This window comes from Podarcis muralis, chromosome 12, assembly GCF_964188315.1.
Source record: "Podarcis muralis chromosome 12, rPodMur119.hap1.1, whole genome shotgun sequence".
Lineage (NCBI taxonomy): Eukaryota > Metazoa > Chordata > Lepidosauria > Squamata > Lacertidae > Podarcis > Podarcis muralis.
Window position 1 is genome coordinate 793,212 of NC_135666.1, and position 24,210 is coordinate 817,421.

General features: G+C 55.2%; 1 protein-coding gene across 2 annotated transcripts in view; it reads left to right on the plus strand.

Moving 5' to 3' along the window:
- The first annotated feature begins 1,812 nt into the window (after positions 1-1,812).
- Positions 1,813-24,210, plus strand: part of KCNH2 (potassium voltage-gated channel subfamily H member 2) — an 82,840-nt gene continuing 60,442 nt past the window's right edge. The window contains exons 1-2 of one of the 2 annotated variants that reach the window (XM_028750198.2): positions 1,813-2,513; positions 11,377-11,607. In XM_028750198.2, the coding sequence (XP_028606031.2) occupies positions 2,438-2,513; positions 11,377-11,607 (307 nt within the window). In that variant the 5' untranslated portion in view covers positions 1,813-2,437. Of the gene's footprint in view, positions 2,514-11,376; positions 11,608-20,747; positions 20,830-24,210 lie in introns of those variants that run through there. The other variant, XM_077916604.1, reaches the window with a different exon arrangement.

Genomic DNA, 24,210 nt, shown 5'->3' on the forward strand with positions numbered 1-24,210 from the left:
AATGAATGGAGCAGGAGAAGGCTGTCAGTGGCTGCTAGCTATGCTCTGCCTCAACAGTAGGGGGCAGCAATACTTCTGAGTCCCAGTCGCTGGAAGCCCCGGGAGGCGAGTTCGGATCCTGATGTGGGTTTTCCTTTTTTTTTCCAAATAATTTTTATTAACAAACCAATCAAATCACATTAATTCCAAATTACAAAGCCAAATTTTTAATTTTTTGTTGGGGGTACCCATACTTCGAGCTCAGAAAGGGATCCAAACACCTCTCTTGCTGCTGCTTGAATATTCACAGTTCTGTCCAATCTTCTCTCTATTGTTTTCTTCATCTTCTTGTTGTTACCGTATATTCCTTTTTTGTGACCTCTGATAGTCTCCACAAGTGGGTTAAAAACAAACGGTGTGATGTGGCTTTTCCTTTAGGGTTTCTGGCTGGTCCCCGTGAGGACAGGATGCTGGACTAGCTAGGACCCCTTTGGCCTGATCCAGTCCCCCCTTCGATCAAAAGCTCCTCACACTCTGCTCTGTGGGGCACATTTTCTCAGCTAAATGGGGGTGCTTTTTCCTACAGTAAATATTTTTTATGTCTGCTGGCTGGTTTATGTGTGTTTGGGGAGGAATTCTTTTTTGTTGACTAAAAGTTGTCAATCAGTTGACGGAACCTATGAGAGCTGGACCATCAAGAAGGCTGATCGCCGAAGAATGGATGCTTTTGAATTATGATGCTGGAGGAGACTCTTGAGAGTCCCATGGACTGCAAGAAGATCCAACCTCTCCATTCTGAAGGAAATCAGCCCTGAGTGCTACCTGGAAGGACAGATCCTGAAGCTGAGGCTCCAATACTTTGAGAAGAGAAGACTCTCTGGAAAAGACCCTGATGTTGGGAAAGATGGAGGGCGCAAGGAGAAGGGGACGACAGAGGATGAGATGGTTGGATAGTGTTCTCGAAGCTACCAGCATGAGTTTGACCAAACTGTGGGAGGCCGTGGAAGACAGGAGGGCCTGGCGTGCTCTGGTCCAGGGGGTCACAAAGAGGTGGACATGACTAAACGACTAAACCACAACAACAAAATTGGTTGATGCAACGGTGATTAGCTGTGACTTCCTGCCTGGCAAGCGGTTGGACTAGATGACCCCTGGGGTCCCTTCCAACTGTGCAATGCTAGGATTCTGTCAAACGCTGCAGCCCTGCAGGAAGCTCCCTTCCGAATGATGGAGGTTACCAAGTGGGGCGTGAATTCCCCCCGCCCCAAACACACCAACACCAACTGGCGAGGAGCAAAGAGCTGATCCGGCTCCCCAGGCCAGCTCCGGGAGAGGCCACCGACGAGCCTCCCTCCGACCTTGGCCTTCGAGCTCCGGAGCCCGGACAACGCCTCGTGGGGAGCCCGCCTTCCTCCCTGGCACCGCTCGGGCTGGGACTCGGTCAGAGGGCCCCCAGCCAGGGGCTCAGGTCGGGGGACGCCCCCTCCTAAGCGTAGAAGCACCTCCTTGAAGAGGGGGTCTCCAAGGGAGCGGGCACTCCCAGGACGCGCTGTCCGCTCCACGCCGATCTCTGCGCCCTCGCCCGCCTCCCCGCGTCTCCACGTTCCCAATAGGTTCCGGGGCTGCGCGCCCGCAGGAGCTGCTCCCGCGCAGCCCCGCTTCCCCCTCTCCCCCAGCCGCCTCTCTCTCTCCACCCTCCCCGGTCCGTCCGTCGCGGCGCTGGGCGCCTCCATTGGCTGCGCGGCGCGCTCTGGCTCCGCCTCGGCCGGGCTCTCCCTCCGCCGCCGCCGAGCCGCCGCGCATCTCTCGCCCGGCCTCGCCGCCGCCGCGCTCGGAGCCTCTCCTGCGCGGACCAGAAGGCGGAAACGCGCCCCCGGGGCGAAGCAGCAAGCCGGCCGGAGAGACCAGCGGGCGCCCCGCCGCCTCCCCCCCTCGCCTGCCGTCCCTCCTCCGGTCCCTCCCGCCGCTGCCTTCGCCTTTGCCTAAATAAGGGCGCTCCTGCTGCCTCCGCCGCCGCCGCCGAGCCAAGCCGGGCGCGTCCCGTCGAGCAGGAGAGGCGCGCGGGGCGCCGGGCCGGACGGCGGCTTCCCTCGGCCCCGGCGGGGCTCCCGGGCCAGCCGCTGTCGGGGCGCCCCGTGGGGCTGGGCGCCGCCCGGAGACGCCCCCTGCCCGCCGCCTAAGCCCCGACACCTGCGGGAGAGCAGCGCCCGGCCGCGCCGACGCCGCCCCGGAGCCGGACTGCGCGTCGGCAGCGCGGAAGGACCCACTTGGCCCCAGCGCGCCCCTTCGAGCCCCGGGCGCGGCTTGGGGGGCAGCAGAGGCCGGAGAGCGCCCTCCCCTCCCCGCCGGGCGGCGGGCGGCTTGACGGGCCCCAGCGCTGGGCCGCCCCTCGCACTCCGCCGACGGCCCCGGCTGCGCGTGGGTCGGGGGAGGCCGGGCACCCCCATGGGCTGACAGCATGCCTGTCCGGCGCGGGCACGTGGCCCCCCAGAACACCTTCCTCGACACCATCATCCGCAAGTTCGAGGGGCAGAGTAAGTAGGGGTGGAGGGGGTCTTGTCCCGGAGCGGAATTGGGGGCTGCTCGGTTGGGGCTGGGGATGGTCAAGGGGGAGGTCAGTGCTCCCGCATTATGGGGGTCATGTGGGGAGCTCCAGGCAGGTCTGTGGCGGCCCTGTGTGTTGGGTGCTCTGGAGGCAGAAGTGGGTTGTACATTTGTTTATTGTTGCATTTATTTATTTTGCACTTCTGTCCCACTGTCCCCCACTCTGTGTTCTCCTTACAACAACCCTGCGAGGTGGGTCAGGCTGACAGGCTAGGGCTGGTGGGAGGGGGCTGGTGGTGCGCATCACTATGAAGGGGTGCTTGCAGGTGGAGGCCGGGCCCCACTCCCTTGTGCCCCCAAACTGCCCAGGGAATGGGGTCCTTGCTGCTGGGGGTGTCCACCTGCCCTGGGGATGTGGGCAGCTCTATGTTTGCAGCAGGACGCTTGCCAGCTTGGCCTGTGCTTGGCCACCTGGACTGGCGAGGGACCGGCTGCCCCTCTTGGAGTGGGGCCTGCTTGCCTTGCAGTCACTCCTGGGCTCAGGCCTAGTGGTCTGCCCTCCTTCCCGGGACCCCCCCTACCTCTCTTTTCGGGGTGGTGGGTGCATGTCCCTGGGCCCCAGGGCAGGAGGAGGAAGAGGCAGCTCCCCACTGTGGGGTCCCTCTTCCTCCTTGCTGGGGGACCCACCAAGAGCGCACCCTATTGGGGAGCAAGTGCCGGCCTCCCAAACGCCACTGCAGGCGCCCAGATTTCCATCTCTGGCTACGGGGATTTTGCACAGCAGCAGCGTGGAGCATATGGCAGCTTGTGGGCGTTTGTGTAGTGTTCGGGTGCCTGGATGTGTGCATGCCTCATGGTGTTTGTGTATCTGGAAAGGGGTTGTGTGCACGTGCAGGCGCACACACGCAGTTGTGCAGTGTTGATAACCTGGTGTGTGTCTTTGTGTCTGCTGGTGGGGAGCCGCTGGGCTGATGCCAAGGGAGTGGAAGGGGGCCACTGAGCGGCCAAACCCTTTCCCCGCCTTCCCTCTGCTGGCTATCTTAAGGAGGACAGAGCTTGGGGGGGGCGGGAACCGGTAAACGATGGAGGTGATCCTGTGACCTCTCAGAATGCGCGCTCTCTCTCTGTGTGGCTGTTTTCATGGTGTTCTGAAACCTTGAGCCGTCTGACTTGTGAAGAATCACCAACACTTTCTGGTCCTCCCCAGAGTTAAGGCAACTGGGAACATTTCAGGGTGAAGAAAACTATGTGAGACTCGCCTCTCCTTTTGCGCCCATCATCCTGAGCTGAGCAGGGCGAAAGAGACCAGGCGTTGGGGGTAGGCTCAGAGGTGCTTTTTTCCTTGGGGGAGGAAGAAGAAGAAAGCAATTCCATTGTGCAAGCAAAACCCCTTGCTCTGACGGAGTTGGATCTTACCCGCCCATCCACATTTTGCTCGGTGCTTGTTTTTCTATTTGTGCCCAGCAATAAAATAGCATCTAGATCTGCCATTCCCTTAAGAAATGAGAGAGAGTCTCCTCCTGGGCCTGGGAGGGTCTTCCTCCCCTCCCCCCACCTGTGCGCAGGGCAGGACTTCCCCACATCTCAACCCTCCTGGCAGATGCCTGGCTGCCTGCTCTTTGCAAACCTCCAGAGGAGGTTCTTTGGCTTCCCAGGACAGCCTTGCTTCCCTCCCTCTCCCCTGGTAATTTAACCCCGCTGCCTCTTGGCTCTCCGTGTGGCATCTCTGCAAAGGCTGCTGCAGCCTGTTTTCTTTCTTGGGGACCAGCTGCCGCCGCTGCCGCTGTTGCTTCCGCCCTCCTCGTCCTCCTCCTTGCAAGCGGTGGTGGCAGCGGAGGGCGGCCCGCTCTCCTCCTCCGCTTAGGCCTCAGCTGCCTTTCAAGGCCAAGGCAGACAAATTGGAGAGGATTCAGGGAGGGAGAGATAAGGCGCTGGAAAGCACGTTGCGTGAGGGAGGTTAAACAGTTGGGGCTGCTTCGCCTTGAGCAACCAGGAGCCTGATAACCATCTCCAAATACTTTGGGTTGTGGAAAAGCTGGATAAACATCGCAGTGTGGAAGGCAAAAGCTGGCCTGGGACATCAAAGGGGGGATTTTGAGATTTGCAGGCGGGGGAGGCAGATTAACTTGGCTGCACTGAATGAAAATGGCAAAGGGCAGATGGAAATTAAAGCTAGCAAAGTTTGGGGTTCAAGGGTTGTGGCTACTCCCTTCCCCAAGTCAGGCTGGAGGCCACAGGGTCTCAGGCATATAGCCTGTTTTCAGCCCTAGAGCATGTGAAGAAGGGAGATCTCTCAAACATTTGCAGAGTATCCTTCTGCAAGGAGCTTGCCCCTCTTTCTTGCAAAACCCTGGGCTGGAGAGGAATGTCGTCCCAGCTGGAGCTGCTAAGCAGCCTGGGCTTTGGCTGAGCTCTGAGGCTTGATCCCTGGGTTCTGCGGAGAGAGAGACAGGGCCACAGCCAGCTTGCACAGGATCTAGGACCGAGCCACCAGGGCCACCTGGATCCTTTTGGGAAGGCTCAGCCTCGCGGCAGAAGGAGATGCTCAGGAAGCCTGTCTCTCCTGCCCAGTGGGCTCTGCTGGGTGGCAGATGGTCTGGGAGAGCCAGAATCGTGCTTCAGCTTGGAGGCTGTGGCAAATTTCCCACACCTGTTTCTCTGCAGACAAGATGGCTATGATTCTGGCCTGCCTCCGCTCTCTCCAGGGCAGCCACCTGCGCCTGGAGCGCTGCCCGTCCCGGCTGCCAGTTGGGAGAGGCAGCTCCTTTGCTGGCGGAGCTGGGCTTGTTAATGCCCCATTTAGGGAGGGCTGGCTGCCAGGTGTCCTGCGATCTGTGGTCACTTGGCCTGCAGTCAAGCAGGCTAACCTGCAGCAGAGATGGATTTGCAGCTGGCCGGCTACCACCTGGCCCCTTTCGTCATTACTCAAGAATATAACGTGAGCTGCAAGAGTCTGGCTTCTTTGCAACGGTATATTTGAATTACGCAAACTGGATTTCCTGCGCTAACTTACTAACTTGGGGCCAGAAGCTTTGGTGTACCAGAGTGGGCTTCCCCTGGAACAAAGATGCCGGGAGGCTGCCCCCAGGGAGGAGGAGGAGGAGAAGGAGACAAACCCTTGGAGAAACAAGACACAAAAAAGCAGGACAGTCAGGAGCCATGCTGTATCTCTGCAGCTACAAAAACGATTCCACACCCTCACCTTGGACACTGTTTCTCAGCCAGAGGAGCAAGCACACTGGCTGCAGACTTCAGAACGTACTGAGGCGGCAGTGGAAGGGACAGTGTACAGAACAATTCCTGCCGTTCCCCAGAGAAGGAAGAGACGTGTAGTGGTGATAGGTGACTATTTACTGAGGGGGACAGAGGCAGCAGCGTGCAGAGGAATGACTCATGGTTTCAGTTGTCTCTACACAAATGCACATAGTATAGGAAACAAGCAAGACGAACTGGAGCTTTTAGTGGTGGGATGAGACTCATGACTGGGATGTAGAAACTGAGGGGTATGACCTGTGCAAAATGAATAGACCAAACAGGAAGGGGGGAGTAGCAGCATTATATGTAAAGGATGTATGTGTATATTTGTGAAGAAATCCGTGACCTGGAGCATGGAAAGCAGAATGAGAGTATAAGGGTTAAAATTGTAGGAGAGAGAAGCAACAGTGACCTTACTGTGGGGGTCTGCTATAGACCGCCAAGCCAGACTGAAGACTTGGATGATGCCTTCCGAGAGCAGATTAGCACACATTCGAAAAGGAGATATATAGTCCTCGTGGGAGACTTCAACTTCTCTGATATCTGCTGGAACTCAAACTCTGCCAAGAATGTAAGGCCTGACAAATTCCTCCATTGCCTCGCTGACAGTTTCATTTCCCAGAAGGTGGAAGAAGTAACAAGGGGATCATCTGTCTTGGACCTGGTCCTCACCAACAGGGAGGAACTGATAGATGAAGTGGAAGGACAGGGAAACTTGGGAGGAAGTGGTCATGTCCTCCTGGGTTTCAGGATACAGAGGAAAGGAAGATTGATCAAGTGGTGAGTCCTCTGGAGAAGATGGAGAAATGCTATTGGGTGACAGAAGGCAGAATTATTCAACTCCTACTTTGCCTCTGTCTTCACCCAAAAGGAAGCCAATGCCCAACCTGGCGATAACAGAATAAACAATGCAAGGAGGGAATTGCAACCCAAGATGGGAAAAGAGGTGGAAAGGGAACAACTAGCTACTTTAAATGAATTCATATCTCCACAGCCTGATGAGCCAAGGGTACTAAAGGAGCTTGCAGGTGTAATCTCAGAGCCTTTGTCTATTATCTTTGAGAATTATTGGAGAGGTCCCTACAGACTGGAGGCGGGCAAATGTTGTCCCCATCTGGTAAACATTGACCGTGAGCTTGACATTGGTACCAGGAAAGATCCTAGAACAGATAATTCAACAGTCAGTCTGTGAGTACTTGGAAAAGGATGCTGTGATTCCTAAGACCCAGCATGGGCTTCTCAAAAGTATGTCATGACAAGGCAAGCCTCGTTTTTTAATGGAGTTACAAGCTTGATGGATCAGGGGAATGCTGTGGACAGAGTGTATCTTGATTTCAGTAAGGCTTTTGGCAAAGTCCCCCATGATATTCTTGCAAAGAAGCTGGTAAAATGTGGGTTGAACGAGGTAACTGTTAGGTGGATTTGTAGCAGGTTGACTGATTGAACCCAAAGAGGACTCATGAATGGTTCCTCGTCATCCTGGAAAATACCGTATTTTTCGCTCTATAAGACGCACCAGACCACAAGACGCACCTAGTTTTGGGAGGAGGAAAACAAGGAAAAAAATATTCTGAATCTCAGAAGCCAGAACAGCAAGAGGGATCGCTGCGCAGTGAAAGCAGCAATCCCTCTTGCTGTTCTGGCTTCTGGGATAGCTGCGCAGCCTGCATTCGCTCCATAAGACGCACACACATTTCCCCTTACTTTTTAGGAGGGAAAAAGTGAGTCTTATAGAGCAAAAAATATGGTAGTTACAAGTGGGGAGCCACAGATTCTGTCCTGGGCAAGTGGTTGTTTAACATTTTTATAAACGACTTGGATGAAGGAATTGAGGGGATGCTCAACAAATTTGCAGAAGACACCAAACTGGCAGGAGTAGGTAATGCTGCAGAAGACAGAATCAGAATTCAAAATGACCGTCACAGACTGGAGAACTGGGCACAAGCTAACAAAATGAATTTCAATAGGGACAAATGTAAGGTTCTGTCTTTAGGCAGGAAGAACCACATGCAGAAATATAGGATGGGGGAAACCTGGCTTACTAGCAGTACATGTGAAAGTCCCCAGTGCCATGGGCATAGCGGGGGGCGGGTAGCTGCGCCCCCCCAGATCAAGTAAAACAATAGAAATACTTAATTAACTGACCAATCGCATCGTTCTGTCCCCCCTAACAAAAATCCTGGCCAAGCCCATGCAAATGCTTCGCCCCTTCTTCATAAGGGAGTCCCTCCCCCCCTTGGTCATTTCAGTGGCCTTTTCTGAAACTTTTTCCAACTCTACAAACATCCTTCTGGAGGTGAGGCCACCAGAACTGTCCACAGTATTTCAAATGTGGTTGCACCGTAGATTTTTTATAAGGGCATTATGACAGTGGCTGTTATATTTTCTATTTATTTCCTAACATTCCCTAGCATGGAGTTTGCCCTTCTTGTGGCTGTCATATGATGGGTCCCTTTAAAAGGTGACAATGACCTTTCTCTGCCTGGAGGGATCCTTTTGGGAGAGATCTGGGCTGGATTGTTTTGCTGGTTTTGTTGTTTGTGAGTTTGCTTGTGTCCGTGAGGATAGCTCTTAATTTGTGCAGGTGAGGTTGGGGGTGTCAGGAAGCAGGTGGGAGCAAACGGAGGGGGGGCCCTTTGTGGATGAGTGCCAGTGATCTAAGAGCTGCCACATGGAAGGTGAAGCAAGCTTGTCTTCTGTTCCAAGGGGAGGACCCGAAAGAGCGGATTTGAGTTGCAAGAAAGGAGCTTCCAATTAAACGTTAATTTAAGGTGGCGGAGTCTCCTCTGCTGGAGGTTGGATCTGTCAGGAATGCTTCAGCTGCAACTCCTGCAGGGGGTGGGACTAGATGGCACCTTGGGAAGAGGGCACACAATTGTGCCAATGGGGGAGGAGCAGCCTTGGCAGTGTGCGAAGAGGAGGCTGCAGTCTGTGGAAGGGACGACTTCCATTTCAGATAATAGCGGGCGCCTTAGGAGAAGGCGTCGTCGTGTGTGCAAAGAATACGGAGCATCGCTTGGCACAGATTAGTCATCCCTGAACTCATTTTTAATTGGCCTTTTCTCGAGTCAGGCAGCCTGGGTCATCAGCCTGCCAGCTAAGCGGATCTGGGGTGCTTTTTGTTGTATGTGCAGTGGGCCAAACACAGGAGATGAGAGCCAGTGTGAGAGCCAGGGAGTGCAGCATAGTGGTTACAGCGCCAAGCTAGGACCTGGGAGACCAGGGTTCCAATCCCCTGCTCCCTTGTGGCCTTGGGGCCCTGCCTCTCGGCCTGGCCTACCTTGCAGGGCTGTTGTTGTGGAGATTAGAAGAGAAGAGGGAGAACCATGCGCACGACCCTGAGCTCCTTGGAGAAAAAAGGGGGGGTGTAAATAATAATAATAATAACAAATTTTATTTATACCCCGCCCTCCCCAGTCAAGACCGGGCTCAGGGCGGCTAACACCAAATATAAAACAAATTGATTGAAATACAATTTAAAAACAAGATTAAAATACATTGAAACATTAAAATGCAGCCTTATTTCAGCAGAAACTCAAAAACGTGTTTGGGGATAAATGTAATAAACATATAAATAGCTTGTCCAGTGTGATTTGAAATAAGAGGCCATACTCCTCTGTTTGGACCTTGAGTGTGAGTGGCGCCCAGTGTGCCCCCCCCTGCGCCCCCCTGCCCCCTGGCTACGCTGCTGCCGGGAGCCCTTGCTGCAAGTTGCTGTGTAGACCGTGGCTGAGCCAAGTGGGCCCAGAAGGGCTCTGGTGGAGGGGGGGCGGGCGGCTTCCTGGGAGTGCTTCATGCCCCCCCCCCGTGGAGTCTGTTCCTCCTCTCCTTGTTGGCATAGCGGGGGGGGGGGGGGGGCTTCCCTCCCTCAGAAGCATTAGCTGCAGCAAAATGGAAGGCCCCATTCTGAAAAGGTTAGGGGGCTGTTCCAGGTGCAGTTCCTGCCATTCGAGATGATGGTCTCAGGGTCTGGGGTGCTTCATTTGGGGAAAGGGGGTCCTTGAGGTATTGCGGTCCTGAGCCACTTCAGGCTTTATAGCTCAAAATTGAATTAGGCCCAGAAACTAAGGGGCCCAGGCAGGATCAGTGTAACTGGTGCTGTTGGGCCAAGATCGGTGTAATATGCTCAAACTGTCTTGTCCCATTGAACAACCTGGCCACTGAATTCTGCACCCGCTGAAGTGTCTGGACCACCTTCAAAGGCAGACCCACATATAAGGTGTTGCAGTATTCTAACCTAGAAGTTACCAGAGCATAGACAACAGTAGGATGGATGGCAGCTAACAGATTGAGGCTGAATCCTGACAAGACAGAAGTACTGTTTTCGGGGGACAGGAGGCGGGCGGGTGTGGAGGACTCCCTGGTCCTGAATGGGGTAACTGTGCCCCTGAAGGACCAGGTGCGCAGCCTGGGAGTCATTTTGGACTCACAGCTGTCCATGGAGGCGCAGGTCAATTCTGTGTCCAGGGCAGCTCCATCTGGTACACAGGATGAGACCATCCCTGCCCGCAGACTGTCTCTCCAGAGGGGTGCATGCTCTGGTTATCTCCCGCTTGGACTACTGCAATGCACTCTCTGTGGGGCTACCTTTGAAGGTGACCCGGAAACTACAACTAATCCAGAATGTGGCAGTTAGACTGGGGACTGGGAGCGGAGGCCGAGACCACATAACACCGGTCTTGAAAGACCTACATTGGCTCCCAGTACGTTTCCGAGCACAATTCAAAGTGTTGGTGTTGACCTTTAAAGACCTAAACAGCCTCGGTCCAGTATACCTGAAGGAGCGTCTCCACCCCCATTGTTCAGCCTGGACACTGAGGTCCAGCTCTGAGGGTCTTCTGGCGGTTGCCTCCCTGTGAGAAGTGAGGTTTCAGGGAACCAGGTAGAGGGCCTTCTCTGTGGTGGCGCCCGCCCTGTGGAACACCCTCCCACTAGATGTCAAACAGAAAAACAACCACCAGACTTTTAGAAGACAACTGAAGGCAGCCCTGTTTAGGGAAGCTTTTAATGTTTGACTGACTACAGTGGTACCTCGCAAGACGAAAAACTCGCAAGACGAAAAACTCGCAAGACGAAAGGGTTTTTGGTTTTTTGAGTTGCTTCGCAAGACAAATTTCCCTATGGGCTTGCTTTGCAAGACGAAAACGTCTTGCAAGTTTGTTTCCTTTTTCTTAAAACTGTTAATACCCAGGGTGCATTGCTTGAAGAGGTGCAGTTGCACACGGTGTGGTAGCCTTTTTTGAGGTTTTTGAAGACTTTGGTGATTTTTGAAGCTTTTCCAAAACTTCTTTTGAAACCGTGCTTTGCAAGACGAAAAATTTGCAAGACGAAAAAACTCACAGAACGAATTAATTTCGTCTTGCGAGGCACCACTGTATTGTATTTTAATATTTTGTTGGAAGCCGCCCAGAGTGGCTGGGGATACCCAGCCAGATGGGCGGGGTATGTATGTATGTATGTATGTATGTATGTATGTATGTATAAATAAATAAAATATTATTATTTATTATTATTTATAGTTAGCCTGTCCCTGTCCAGAGAGGGGCGCAGCTGGGCCACCAGCCGAAGCTGATTCCTTGTCTCTTTTCCCCCCTGCAGGCCGCAAGTTCATCATCGCCAATGCCCGGGTGGAGAACTGCGCCATCATCTACTGCAACGATGGCTTCTGTGACCTTTGCGGCTACACTCGTGCCGAGGTCATGCAGAAGCCCTGCACCTGCGACTTCCTCTATGGGCCGCGCACGCAGAAGACCTCAGTGGCGCAGATTGCGCAGGCCCTCCTGGGCTCCGAAGAGCGCAAGGTGGAGATCTGCTTCTACCGGAAAGACGGTAGGGAGCCTGCTTGTGGGGAGGGAGAGGGGGCCGAGGGGTGAATCTGTCCCCCCCCACAGCCCTCCGCTGCCACCTGTGCCTCCTTAACGTGCCCACTTCCTCTTGTCAAGGAACATTAGATTCTGCATTAATGTTTTCCCAGCGCAGAGGAGCCTCGCTTTGCCACCCTGATGAATTATGCAGAAGGACGCTGTGTTTGCTGATTTCTGCATAATGTCTCCTGCCTTGGAAGCCATGGCGGGGGCACGTGGGGCTGCAGGGGGGCCACACAAGCTCCTTCTCTTGACCACAGGGCAGTCCTGCTCCGTCACTCTGATTTTGAAGATTCTCCCAAGTGCTTTGCAGCCTTGAAGTCCTCTGTGCAAAACAAGCAAGCTGCAGATCCGGAGAGGCTAATGTTGTGTGGCAGATGCGAATCCTGTGCTTGCTTGGCATCACGGCAGGTGCATTGAGGGTCCTTGGCCTGGTATATTTCGCGGCCTGTTCCTCACCATGTTTTAGGTGTGTGCATGAAGTCTGTATGCAGTAAACTCGCAACTCATGTGCATCAACATGTGAGATTTTGGCTGGAAAAAGCAAGGGGGGGGGGCAGGCGTCCAGGGGCTCTGTCTGCAATCCCACCTGCCATTGTGCTCACCTTGGGGGAGCATTCCAAGGGGCACAGAGAATGTGTTTTGAATATTCCGTACGTGATTTTGGCTTTACGCACAACCCCCGGAACGCAAGTCGAGTTGGCCGTACATAAAAGCGTTTGTTTTTCTGCCAGTTGCCCTGCTCTGACTTGGCTAAAATAAAAAAGGGGCATTTTGAAAGGGTGGGGGCGATGGTGTTGCCTTTGGGACTTTGACACTCTTGCCCACCCCCACCCCCTGCCCTGGGCCCTTTTCGTTCAGATTTTTGTTGATTTATTATTTATTAATTACATGTGTATACTGCCCCATACCTGTAGATCTCAGGGCAATGGGACAGTACTAAGAAAGCACAATGCGTAATAAAGATAAAAGCTAAGGCTAGCCACTGAGTTTGGGGGGTGGGGGGGAGATGGGAGAGACGCTGCCTCTCGACTTCTTGGGCGATTTGTGTGTAGGGAGGCTGGGGGGCTGCAGAGAGGATCTCGGGGCATCAGGAAGCCTCAGCGCCTTTCCAGAGCCTGCCCTCTGAGGAGTGACGGGGAAAACAGCCAGAGTCTCTGTGGCCCAGTAAATGTGCAAAGGCGTTTGCTCGGCAGAGATAGGAGATACAAAATTCCTGGGACTTGGCATGCGACCAGAACTCATCAAGGAGGGAGGCCTTGTCCCTGGTGCCCCGTCAGTCTCCTTCCCAGCTAGGAAAAAATATTTCAAATTCTTCTGTGTCGGCATTTGGGGCAGCTCAGAGCTCAGGCTCCGCATGCCTGGCTTCCTGGGCGGACTGTGGGGAGGCCGGCTGGGAAGGGCCCCTTCTTGCCTGCCTGCCGGGGGCCTGGAGGGGTGCTCTTCCCTCTTGGAGCGGGCCTGGAGGGCCAGGTGGGCCAAGCGTCTGGCTTGGGACGTCCTGGGGGAATTTAGCATTTGGGAAGCGGAACAGCCTGTTCAGCCTCCGGTCCTGTGGGAGGCTCAGAACATCTAGAACGCAGAATAAATCACGTAGGAAGCCCAATGGCCAGGGATCTTTGTCCGGGTTAATACCAGCCGTGGTGGTAAATGGGTTTTCTCCGTGTCAGATGCCCAAATGACGCCTGTAGACGTTTTGGTGATGAGAAGTCAGGGAGTCGCTTGCAAGACAGAGCAGTCGGCTTTGGAGATAATAATAGAGGAGTCGCCTGCAGGATCAGGCCAAGGGCCCATCCAGTTCAGCGTATTTTGCTCAGTGGCCAACCTAAAGTTATTAGGGGTGCAAAATTCCGGCGCCCAGTGCTGCCTCACTACAGCTGTGCCCGCCCATCAATGGGGAAACCCAGCCTGGAAAAGGGATCCCTCGTGTCAAAGCCCCCCCCCCCATCCTCTGGCTTAATGGAACGGCTTGTTGAATGTTTTGGCAGTCCCCGTGGAGACGCCGGGCGCATCCGCGGCCCCCACCTAGGCGTCCACAGCCCTCCCAGGAAGCAGGCGGCCGTGAGGTTTATGTCTATTTGTGCCTGTGGGGACGGGGGCATTCATCACAGGCAGGCAGGCTCTTGAGTGGAGAGGCCTGGAGGCGGGGGGGGGGGGCACGTCGCTTGGGCAGATCCTGGTCTTCAGCTGGCAGGCGGGCAGCAAACTGGCTGGCGCCTGGAAGCTGCCTTGGCAGGGGTCTCATCCAGAGCAGGTGCTTATGCACCAGAGACGGCTGCCTGTTCTGCCATTGACACTGCTTGGTGGTGGCTCTCTAGGGTTTCAGCGGGGCTGGGGGGGGGCTCTTTCCCACCTCCCTGGAGATGGGAGCCTGAAGGTGCTCTGGCCCTTGGGTGCTGGTGGCCCTGCTGCCCTGAGGAGGGAGTTGCCCACAGGAGGGAAGTGCTTTCCCATAATGAGCATCTGGTTGGCCATCAGGAGAGCAGGACCTTGGACTCGATGGGCCATTGGTCTGATCCAGCAGCCAGGCTCTTCGGATGCTCTTATGGAGCCTCCAAGCCCAGAGGCAGTCTATCTGTGTCCCTAGGTTGCTTGGGGGCATTTGGCTGCCGCAAGAACAGGAGGCTGGACTAGATGGGCTCCCTTGGGCTGCATCCTGCGTACCAGTTGCTGGAAGCCACTGGAGGGGAGAGCTGCTCTCGTGTTCAGGTCCCGCTTGTGGTTTCCCACATGTGTCTGGCAGTGTTACAAACTCAGGTGTATAAGCCAAGTGACTCCTTAAAGCAGGGTTGCAGTCGCCAAAATGGAATGTCTACTTGCCATTTTGGGGCAAGATGGCTCTGAAGTCTTACTTTTCAACCAATGGGCTGACTGTGATGGATTATCCGTTAAACATCTGGCTAGATCAGAGGACCACCTTGAGCTCAGTTAAGGACTTTGAGAACTTAAAGAAGAAAAGTCCCTTGATCCAAGAACAGTCCACATCTATATCGGCCTGTTCCGACTGTTTTCTGAATGGTGACCATTCATAGCGTAGGGATATTCTTCACAACTGTGAGCAGGGTGGAAGCAAAGACAACAATTAACTATAACATTCTTCACTGCTCCTGCTGCACAGAAAAAACATTTTGGTTCCTGAAATATGATCTGATTGTGCAGATTAAATATAACGGATAGAATTCTACAGGATGTGGTCTTAGTGAGTGAAAACAGTCCAGAGACAAGGATCCTCAGGTGGCAAAGATGTCTGGCCCCATCCTGGCACCCAGGCATCTTCACTTGGTCGCAAGTGGCCAATAAAGGTAAAGGGGCCCCTGACCATTAGGTCCAGTCGCGGACGACTCTGGGGTTGCGGCGCTCATCTCGCTTTACTGGCCGAGGGAGCCGGCGTACAGCTTCCGGGTCATGTGGCCAGCATGACTAAGCCGCTTCTGGCGAACCAGAGCAGCCTACGGAAACGCCATGTACCTTCCCGCTGGAGCGGCACCTATTTATCTACTTGCACTTTGATGTGCTTTCGAACTGCTAGGTGGGCAGGAGCAGGGACTGAGCAACGGGGAGCTCACCACGTCACGGGGATTTGAACCACCAACCTTCTGATCAGCAGGTCCTAGGCTCTGGGGTTTAGACCACAGCGCCACCCGCGTCCCTAAGTGGCCAATAGCCAAGTGCAAAATGTCATTTGTAAAATGTGAACACAGCTGGGGGGCCACTGTGAGAACAGGAGGCTGGATGAGGCCGGACTCTTCTTACATTCCGACGTTCTTCCAGCCTCCGTCCAGCCTGGCCCCTTCGTGAGGACAGCGGCCAGCCTGGCCCCCTGCCCTTCAGCACATGCCTGCACACTCTGCGTGTGGCTCCTGCTTCCTGCTTTTCTGCTGTTGCAGCAGTTTCTCCCCCCCCCCACCCACAAACCAGCCTGGCTCAACTGCTGCTTTTGTTTACATCTTCCCCCAGGGGAGCCACATCTCATCCCAAGCTGCAGCTTCTGCAGCATGGAAGCCAGAGTCCCAGGCAGGGCGGAGGGGGCTGGGCTGTGGATGTGTCCTCCTGGCTGTGTCCTCAGCATCTCAAACTCCCCAAGACAGATCCAGGCAGGCTCCTCTCCCTGCCTGCTCCCTTTTTCAGCTAACAATCCCCCCCCCATCCTGGCTTTACCTCCCCCCCCCCCGCCATGCACACACTTTGCTCCCCGTATTCAGGCTGTTGCAAAAGCTGTGTAGAAACCATGCAGCCTCCTCCTCTCCGTCCCCTTAGCCCAAACCCTGGTCCTTGCCCTGGGTGCCATTCCTTGTCAGGCCCACGCCCCAAATCATTTTGCTGCCCCCTCTCCCCCCACCAGCCAAGGGGCACCTAATACTCCAAGGCTAGTAAAATTATTTTAACACTTGGTACGGAAAACCCCCCAGTCAAAATGCAGCAGCGAAACGTTTGATAGCCAGCCGTGGGCATCCCTTTCATGACACCCCAAATCTGCTGCCTGAGGCAGCTGCCCCCCTCTGCCTGAGGTCAGGGCTGGCCCCATCTCTGGCCGGGACTGCAGCAGCTGGCTCCTGTCGGATCTTCTGGTTCCCCAAGGCCCACGTTCCAAATTCCCCAGGCGCAGTTTGCTGCTGGTGCCGGTCTAACTGTGGCAACATGCAGATTTCTGGAGCCCAGGTTGGAGACCATAATTCAAAAAGCTCTGCCTTAGTCCATAGTTCATTCCATGTCCATTTCCACCTCATCTGTTTTTCCTTCTTGCAGGCTGGGAGGTTGAGCAAGCGGCACTCAAGCAATGAGAGTAGAATTGGAGCACTGGAAGGGACCTCGAGGGTCATCTAGTCCAACCCTCTGGCAAATAGATAATCCGTTGCAGCAACAGGGTTTGGAGCAGAGCTTGGATGGCCACCCATTGGGGATCCTTCAGCTGCAATTCCTGCACTGGAGGGGGTTGGACTGGATGAGCCCTGGGGGTCCCTTCAGACCCTACAGTTCTCTGCCTCTGTGTCCTAAAGGTTCTCCCTCCTGTTCTCCAAGTGCTGAACTCTGCAAGCCTCTCTGCTTCTGTTGCTGCTCCTCTTTTCCAGAGTAACTTGTCTGGGGAGCGGCTGGGGGGGGGGGACAGCAGCTGTTTTATAGGACTCTAACCGTCATTCTGGTCGGGGACCTGCCTGGTTAATTATTTTGCAAATCGATAAGTGTATTTTTAGGCATAATGGCAATAACAATTTTAGAAAGCGCTGTGCGGCGGAAAACGTCTCCAAAGCATTGTTCGCCTCAGCAGGCGGAGGATCCGCAGCTTCAGAGGGGAGGGGGTGCCCTTCAGGGCCCACCCCAAGGTCACTCTTGCCACAGAAAATGAATTTGCCCTGGGGAGGGAGAGGGAAAGGTACTCTGCGTGTGCTCAGAGGCACTCTCCTTCTCTTTGCTGCTCCTCCATCAGGATCCTTCCAGGCTCACCCCAGGCATTGATGGGGGGGGGGACAATGGAGCCTTGGGGAGCCAGTCAGTGGGGCACGGGGAGTTGAAGAAAGGGGTCAACCAGTTGGGATCCGGATGGGTGGGGTAATTAATAATAATAATATTAATATTAATATTCCGGTTGGGTTTGCCTTCTAAACCCTGCAGCTCCTTGGCAGTGCCAGCCGTGTGGGGCTGAGCGGGAGCGCCAGGCGCAGGGAGCGCCCAAGTTCCGCCTGGGCTGCCCCCCCCCCCCCGCCCCTGCACCAGGTGTCTCTTCTCTCCCTCCGGCTCACGTCAGCCAGCCCAGTTCCGGCAAGGCGGGTAAACAAAGCCGGAGCCGCCAGCGCTGTCTCCCAGCTGCCTCTCCCCCCTCCCCCCCCCTTGCAAGATGGCCTGTGCTGGGCGGGGGGAGATGCTCCCTCTTCCTTCCTCTCGGACTTTATAAACGACCAGGATGGGGAGGCAGAGCAGAGTTATCCTGGCAAGGAACTCTCCAAAGCCCTTTTCTCCTCCTCCATGAACGTGTCTCCTCCTCTCTTAAAGCCATCTAGCATGGTGGCCATCCCTGCCTCCTGAGGCAGTGAGTTCCACAGGTTAACTCTGTGCTGCGTGAAGAAGGACTTTCTTCCCTCTGCCCTAAATTTTCCAACAAAGGGAAAGGAAGGATGCCTTGCCTGCTCTGGGGAGAGTCCCCTTCTCTCTCAAGGAAAGGCCATGGCTGTGGGAGAGAGTCCCGGGTTCAGTCCCCCCTGTCATCTCCAGCTAGGGGTGGGAGAATCTCCTCTGCCTGGACTCCTGGAGAGCCATTGCTGCCAGGAGACCAGGCTGAGCTGGAGGCACTCTCTGTAAGGTGGCTTCCTAAGATCCTGCCCCCCCCCCCAGCCCCCCCAGGAATCAGGGCGTCCCTTTACGGTCTGCCACAGCGTGTCATAGTGCTGAGCTGGGGAAGAATATCTGGGTTTGTTGGGTTCAAAGATGGGGTGCAGAAGGGGGTTTGGGAAGAGCATCTGGGTCCTGTTCTTTGAGCTTTGGGGCCAGAGAGAAGGTCCAGCTGTTTGGGGGCAGGAGCAGCAAACTCCTCAAGGAGCCTCAGCCGGGCAGTGAACCCGGGGGGGGGGGGAGGGGGTGGCTTGGAAGAGAGGCTGCCAGGGCCTCCTCTCCCCCCCCCCTTCTTTGAGGGGAACAGAAGGCAGGAGCTCTTCCCTTCTCCCCCAGGAGGCAGGGATGGAAGGAGGGGAGACAAGGCAGGGATAAGGCTAGCAAGAGCCGCTAGTCGGGGTCTCTGCCCTGCCCTCTGAAGTCTGGGAACTGCAGGAGGGGAGAGGACTCGGGTTCAAATCCTGCTTGAGGGCTTCCCTTTGGGGCACCCGGGTGGCTGCGGTGAAAGCAGGAGGCTGGACCAGATGGGCCCCTGTGGCAAGGTTGCCAGACGTCCCCGTTTCCTGGAATTACAAATCAGTCCCCTGACAAAATCCTATCATTCCTAATGAAGTTGAAAAATGTCCCTGGATTCCTTGGGAAATATCTGGTAAGCTTACCCTATGGGCCTGATCCAGCAGGACTCGCCGTATGTTCTGTACTCCTCCCCACCCCTGGTAGGTCCTTGCCCCCCTCTCCTCCTCTCCCCAAAGATGCCAGCCCTTCGTTCTTCTTGATCTGGAGAGCCCTGCCAGGTCGGCCATCAGAAATGTCTACACAACTGCGGGCCGATTTGCGCCAGGAGAGGACCCCATCCCTCTCCCACTTCCCCAGCTCTGCCCCCTTTGACCTCCCCTCCTTCCTGCTTATAGGGACACAGGTGGCGCTGCGGTCTAAACCGGGCTGGCAGATCAGAAGGTTGGCAGTTCGAATCCCCGCGACGGGTTGAGCTCCCGTTGCTCGGTCCCTGCTCCTGCCCACCTGGCAATTCGGAAGCACCTCAAAGTGCAAGTAGATAAATAGGTACCGCTCTGGCGGGAAGGTAAATGGTGTTTCTGTGCATGGCTCTAGTTCTCCAGAAGCGGCTTAGTCCTGCTGGCCACATGACCCAGAAGCTGGATGCCGGCTCCCTCGGCCAATAAAGCGAGATGAGCGCCGCAACCCCAGAGTCGGCCACGACTGGACCTAATGGTCAGGGGTCCCTTTACCTTTTTATCTAGATTCCTAGGTTCCTATGGGTATTTGGCCCCTGTGAGAACAGCATGCTGGGCCAGATGTACGGTGTTAAAGGAAAATATTATGAAAATGATGTACAGATGTACCTGGAGGTCTCAGGGCGGTTCACAGAATAAAATCAAAATCTAAAACCACAAAATACATAATCAAAATAAAAATAGCAGCCCAATAGCCCCCCCCCCCCCCGAACCCCCCACATTTTAAAAGGGCAGAGGATGTTATCTCTCCCAGTGCAATTTCCCCTGCTTGCAGGGTGCCAGACAGATGGATCCCGCGGCCCCAGAGGGACAAGCACCTCCCTCCACTCATTAACTGCATTCATGATTTTAAAGAAGAAAACTTTCCTTGGGAAACAGAAGCTCTCTGGCAACCCACCCAGAATCAAGAGGATTCCCAAACTGGTTTGTGTGCCTTGCAGGGGGTTGGAGCAGCGGAATCCTGGAGGTCCCTTCCAACTCCACAATTCTGTCACTCAATCTGCCCCCCCCCCAAAAAAAAGATTGAGCACGGGGTGCCCTCCCCCCCCCCCATCTTCAGGCCTCTGTATGAACACGAACACCCCCCATGCTGGAATAAAGAAGGCAGAAGCAGTTTGCATTGATCCAGGAAACTTTGCAAAAGGCTGGCTGGGGGGCCTGTTCTCTTCTCCCCCCCCCCTCGCCAAGGAGCCTGGCTCTGCTCAGCCAAGTCTCAGCTGCTCATTTATTCATTAGAGGCTGCAAGTGCCAATCTCCGCGGCTGAACGTGCCGCTGCCCCCAAAGCATTCCGGTGCATTAAAGCATTACTTCGAAATCCATTACAACAGATTTTGCATTAAAATGAAAATGGAAGGAGACCTCTGGCCCCTTGGCTAAGAAAGGCGGCGGGGGGGGGGGGGAGCAGACCCAGCCTCTCCCTTCTTCCGGAAAGTGAGTTTGAGGGGCTTGCGGTGCATTCAAATAGCACCCTCCTCCTCCTCCTCCTCACATCATCTCCCGCTTCGCTTGCTGGCAAAGGGGCTAATTAGGAGTTAATTGCGAGAGGGTGCCAAGCCCGAAATGTCTGACGGTGGCAGCTGTGGTGGTTGGGCTGCAGGAGGAGCAGGATCCTGCCTTGGGGGGGGGGGAAGGGGCAGAGAATAGAAAATACTGCTGTCTCTCTCTGGGGATGGGTGCTGTTCTTGGATGTGGGGGGGGGCACTTTTGCCCTGGCCTTCTCAGCTAATACAACCGAGGCCCTCGTTGTGCAAACAATTCTCTTGTGGGAGGGGAGAGCCCCCACCAGCCCAGGCACCCTTGCCACCCGTGGCATTTTGTAGCGCTGCGCTACTTTCAAGCCCTTTGAAAAGTGGGGGGGGGGGGTGCCGGGAAGAGGGGGGGAGCATTTATCTCCAGGCTATTCCTGGCTGCTGATAGCAGGGGTCAAAGGGCAGCTGGTCAGGGCTCTGCCATGTGGGAGGGGGCAAGGAGGGCACAGGAGCCCCTCCCTCAGTGCGGCCATTCTCTTGCGGTCCAGAGCCCCTTCCAGTCGCCTTCTCCAAGAGGAGACCAGCGCTTCCCCTCCGCAGAGGCCAGGACTCGAATTTGGCTCCCTCACATCCAGTTCAAGGTCTGCCGGGGGCATGGCTGGTGGGTTGGCTGCTGCTGGGTGTTTGGGGCGGGAGGGGAGCGTTTGTGCTTCCTTTGGGACTGCCTGTGAGCCCCCCAGACCCGCTTGCCCCTGAGTTCCTTCCAGGCTTGTGCCGGAGCGGCCTTGGCTGAGTCTTCCTTCTCCTCCTCCTCCTCCTTGAAGGGCTTTTGGCAGCCAGGCCACCCTGCTGACAGCTGTGTATGCTTTGTGTCTCCGGAGCAGCAGCGTCTGGGCTGCGTCAGGGCTGGGGAGGCCGGCAGGAGGAGGGAGGCGGCCTCGCCAGGGCGGGAGGGCGCTGGCAGCTGAGATTTAGCGGGGGCGGAGAGCCACTTTTTGGGGGGTGCCAACAGGCCCAGCTGTTGTGGAAGCACCATAGGCGGCGGCATCTGTGGGGTCTATGTCTACAGCACAAGACTGCCTGCACGGACTGGCAGCCAGGAGCCTCCAGGGCTCAGGAAGGGAGACATGGCCCAGCCGTTGGAGACCGGAACTGAGACCTTCTGCATGCAGCGCAGGTGCTCTGGAGCTGAGCTGCCATGTGCACGGATTCAGGGGTTGCAATTTCCAAAGGTGGGGAGCGGAGGCCTCCAGAGGGGTTCCCACCCAGGGTTGGGAGGAGAGGGCTATGGATGGCTCCCAGCCAGGACTACTCTGCTCTGCCTCCCCCCTCAGAGGCAGAAATGCTTCTGAATCAGTGCTAGAAACTCAGAGAGATCAGCTCTGCCCCAAATGGCCCCTTCAGCCAAGGTTGCAGTCGCCCAGAGAGAATGGAAAGTTGCCATTTTGGGGGCAAGAGGCCTCTGAAGTCTTATTTTTCAAACGATGGACTGACTGGCATTGATTCTCAGTTAAGCATCAAGGATCACCTTGAGCTCAGTTAAGAACGCTGAGAACTTCAAGAAGAAAAATTCCTTGATCAGGAATTAGATTGGCCTCTTCCTGCCCTCCCTATTTTTCTGAATGGTGACACAGACCATTCATAATGTAGGAATATTCTCCACAACTGTGAGCAGGGCAGGGCGGTGCGGGAGGCGAAGACGAGCGCCAGCAATTAACTACAGCATTGTTCCCGGCTCCTGCTCAGGCTGCGCAGAAAAAGCCATTTTGGTTCCAGAAATTCATTCCGATTGTGCAGATAACTGATCGAATACTACAGAATGGAGCTTTGGTGAGTGAAAGCAGCCCAGATCCCGTGATCCTCAGGCAGGCACCTTCAGGTGGTGGAGCTGTCAGGCCCCATCCTGGCACCGGGACAGCTTCTCTTAGTCGCAAGGGGCCACCAGCCACTAATTTCAAACACTCTTCCGAATCACAGTTGCTGGAAGCCCTGGGAGGAGAGAGGGCTCAGGGGCCCAGATCCTGCTTGCAGGCTCCGCGTTGGGGCATCTGCTTGGCTGCTGTGAGAAGAGGAGGCTGGTCTAGAGGGGCCTCTGGCCTGACCCAGCTGCCTCTTCTTCTGCATAACCTGATAGCTGTGCTGTGCAACTGTTAATGGAGAAATCTGAGGGCTCCCTTGGACAAAAAACAAGGAGACCAGCCAGGAAGACCAGAGCAAAACAGCAGCCAGTAGGCTTGGTCTTGACTGAAGACTGTCGCAACAGGACCCCCACCTGCCACCAGGTGGAACAAGATGGAAGCCCCAAACAAAAGAAGACCCCAACTTTTATTAGCTGCTAATCCCCATGTTACACCCCCAAAAAACTACATCACTCATACATCACGAACAAACTTTTATTAGCTGCTAATCCCCATGTTACAACCACCCCAAACTAAATCATGAAAGGGGAGGTCTGGTGGCAGTAATCTGGGCATCCTGGACCCTGCCCCATGGTTCCCCTTGCCCTCCACCAAACACCCATCAAGTGGAACAAGAGAGATCTTTACATTTCCCTGTTTCCCAGCCAAGTTCATCCCACCCTTTTGTCTTCCTCTGGGTTTGTTATTTCTGGAATGGCTACCTGTCTGGCCCTCAGGTATCAGGATGCCAGGGATGATCCCTCAGGCAGAGGGGCTGCTGAGCAGCTGAGTAACATGTCTCTGTGAATTTCTGAAGTTTCCCCAGGGAGCCAGTACATAGATAACATTTATCAGTGAATTCTTACATTTGGCATCGTGCAGCAAAGGCCCTTTGGATAGATAGGAAGAAACAGTGATGAAGTGTTTTGTGGGGACAAATCACAAAAGTGATTGTGCTGGTTTTGGTAGTGGTCTGCATGTGCCTGATATCTGCTGGAGGGGCAACCCCTCCCCCCCAACCTATACATAGATTCCTGCCACACCTCCACCCTCAGAGGCAGTAGGCCAGGAAGTGCAAGGGGGGACTGGGCTCTTGGGTTCCAGCTTGTGGTTACTCCTGATGGGCAGCCGGTTGGCCCCTGGGAGAGCAGGAGGCTGGACTTGAAGAACCTGCTGGACCAGCCAATAGCCCATCTATGGGCCTGATCCAGACACCTCCTCTTATGAGAGGTTCCCGGCCTGGCTCCTCCTTGGGACGTTCTGCCGCCTTCTGCTTTGTTTCAGAGATGTGGTTGCAGCTGCAGGGGGAATGGCGCTCTGCATCCGCTCAGGGGCACTGCTGCCTGATTCCTAGCGTTTGGGGAGGGACTGGCAGCCAAGCAACAGGCACTCCGCATCTGCTAGATGCCCCCTCTTCCCCAAGACTACCTTGGGCCCCTCCAGACAAGTGGATTCTGCAATGCATTTTTGACGCAACCACGGAGCGCAATGCGCTGTTTTGCAACGCGTCCTCAGAGGCAGGAACAGAACAGGAAAGAGCATCGGTTTTGTGAAATGAATAAAAGCTGACACAAGTTTTAATCTTTTAAAATCTATTGCTATCGAAACGTTCTTCCTACTGATAGTCTTATAGTGTAGTCTTTCTTTTTTGCAAACGGCTTTGAGGCTTTTCTTAAACATTCAAGCAGGGTGTAAATTTAATGAAGTGAAATAATGATTGGCGAAGAGGGTGCTGGGAGAAGCCCTGTGTGCTGGGGACTCCGTTCTGGCACGGGAAAATGCCAACCCTTAAAAGGGACAAGGTCCCCTGTCTGCGAGGGGGGGCCCTTCAGTGGTGCCTCTTAGCTGAAGAGAGAGGGGCACCTGAGTGTTGGGGTGGGGCAAGGGGTGTGTGTGAAGGGGGTGCTGTGCCAGCGGCTTGTGACCCCCCCCCCAAGCACAAGGAGGGCCTGGGCGAGGGAGGGGCCTTCTGCACTCAGCACCAGCCTGGAGGACCTGCACTTTGTCAGCCCCCCTCCCTGTCTCATCTTCTGACCTCCCCACCCCCCCAGTCCTCCAGAGCAGCTGGCTCACTTCTCCAACAGGGATATTTATAGTGTCAAGAGGGCCTGCGATAGGGAGGGG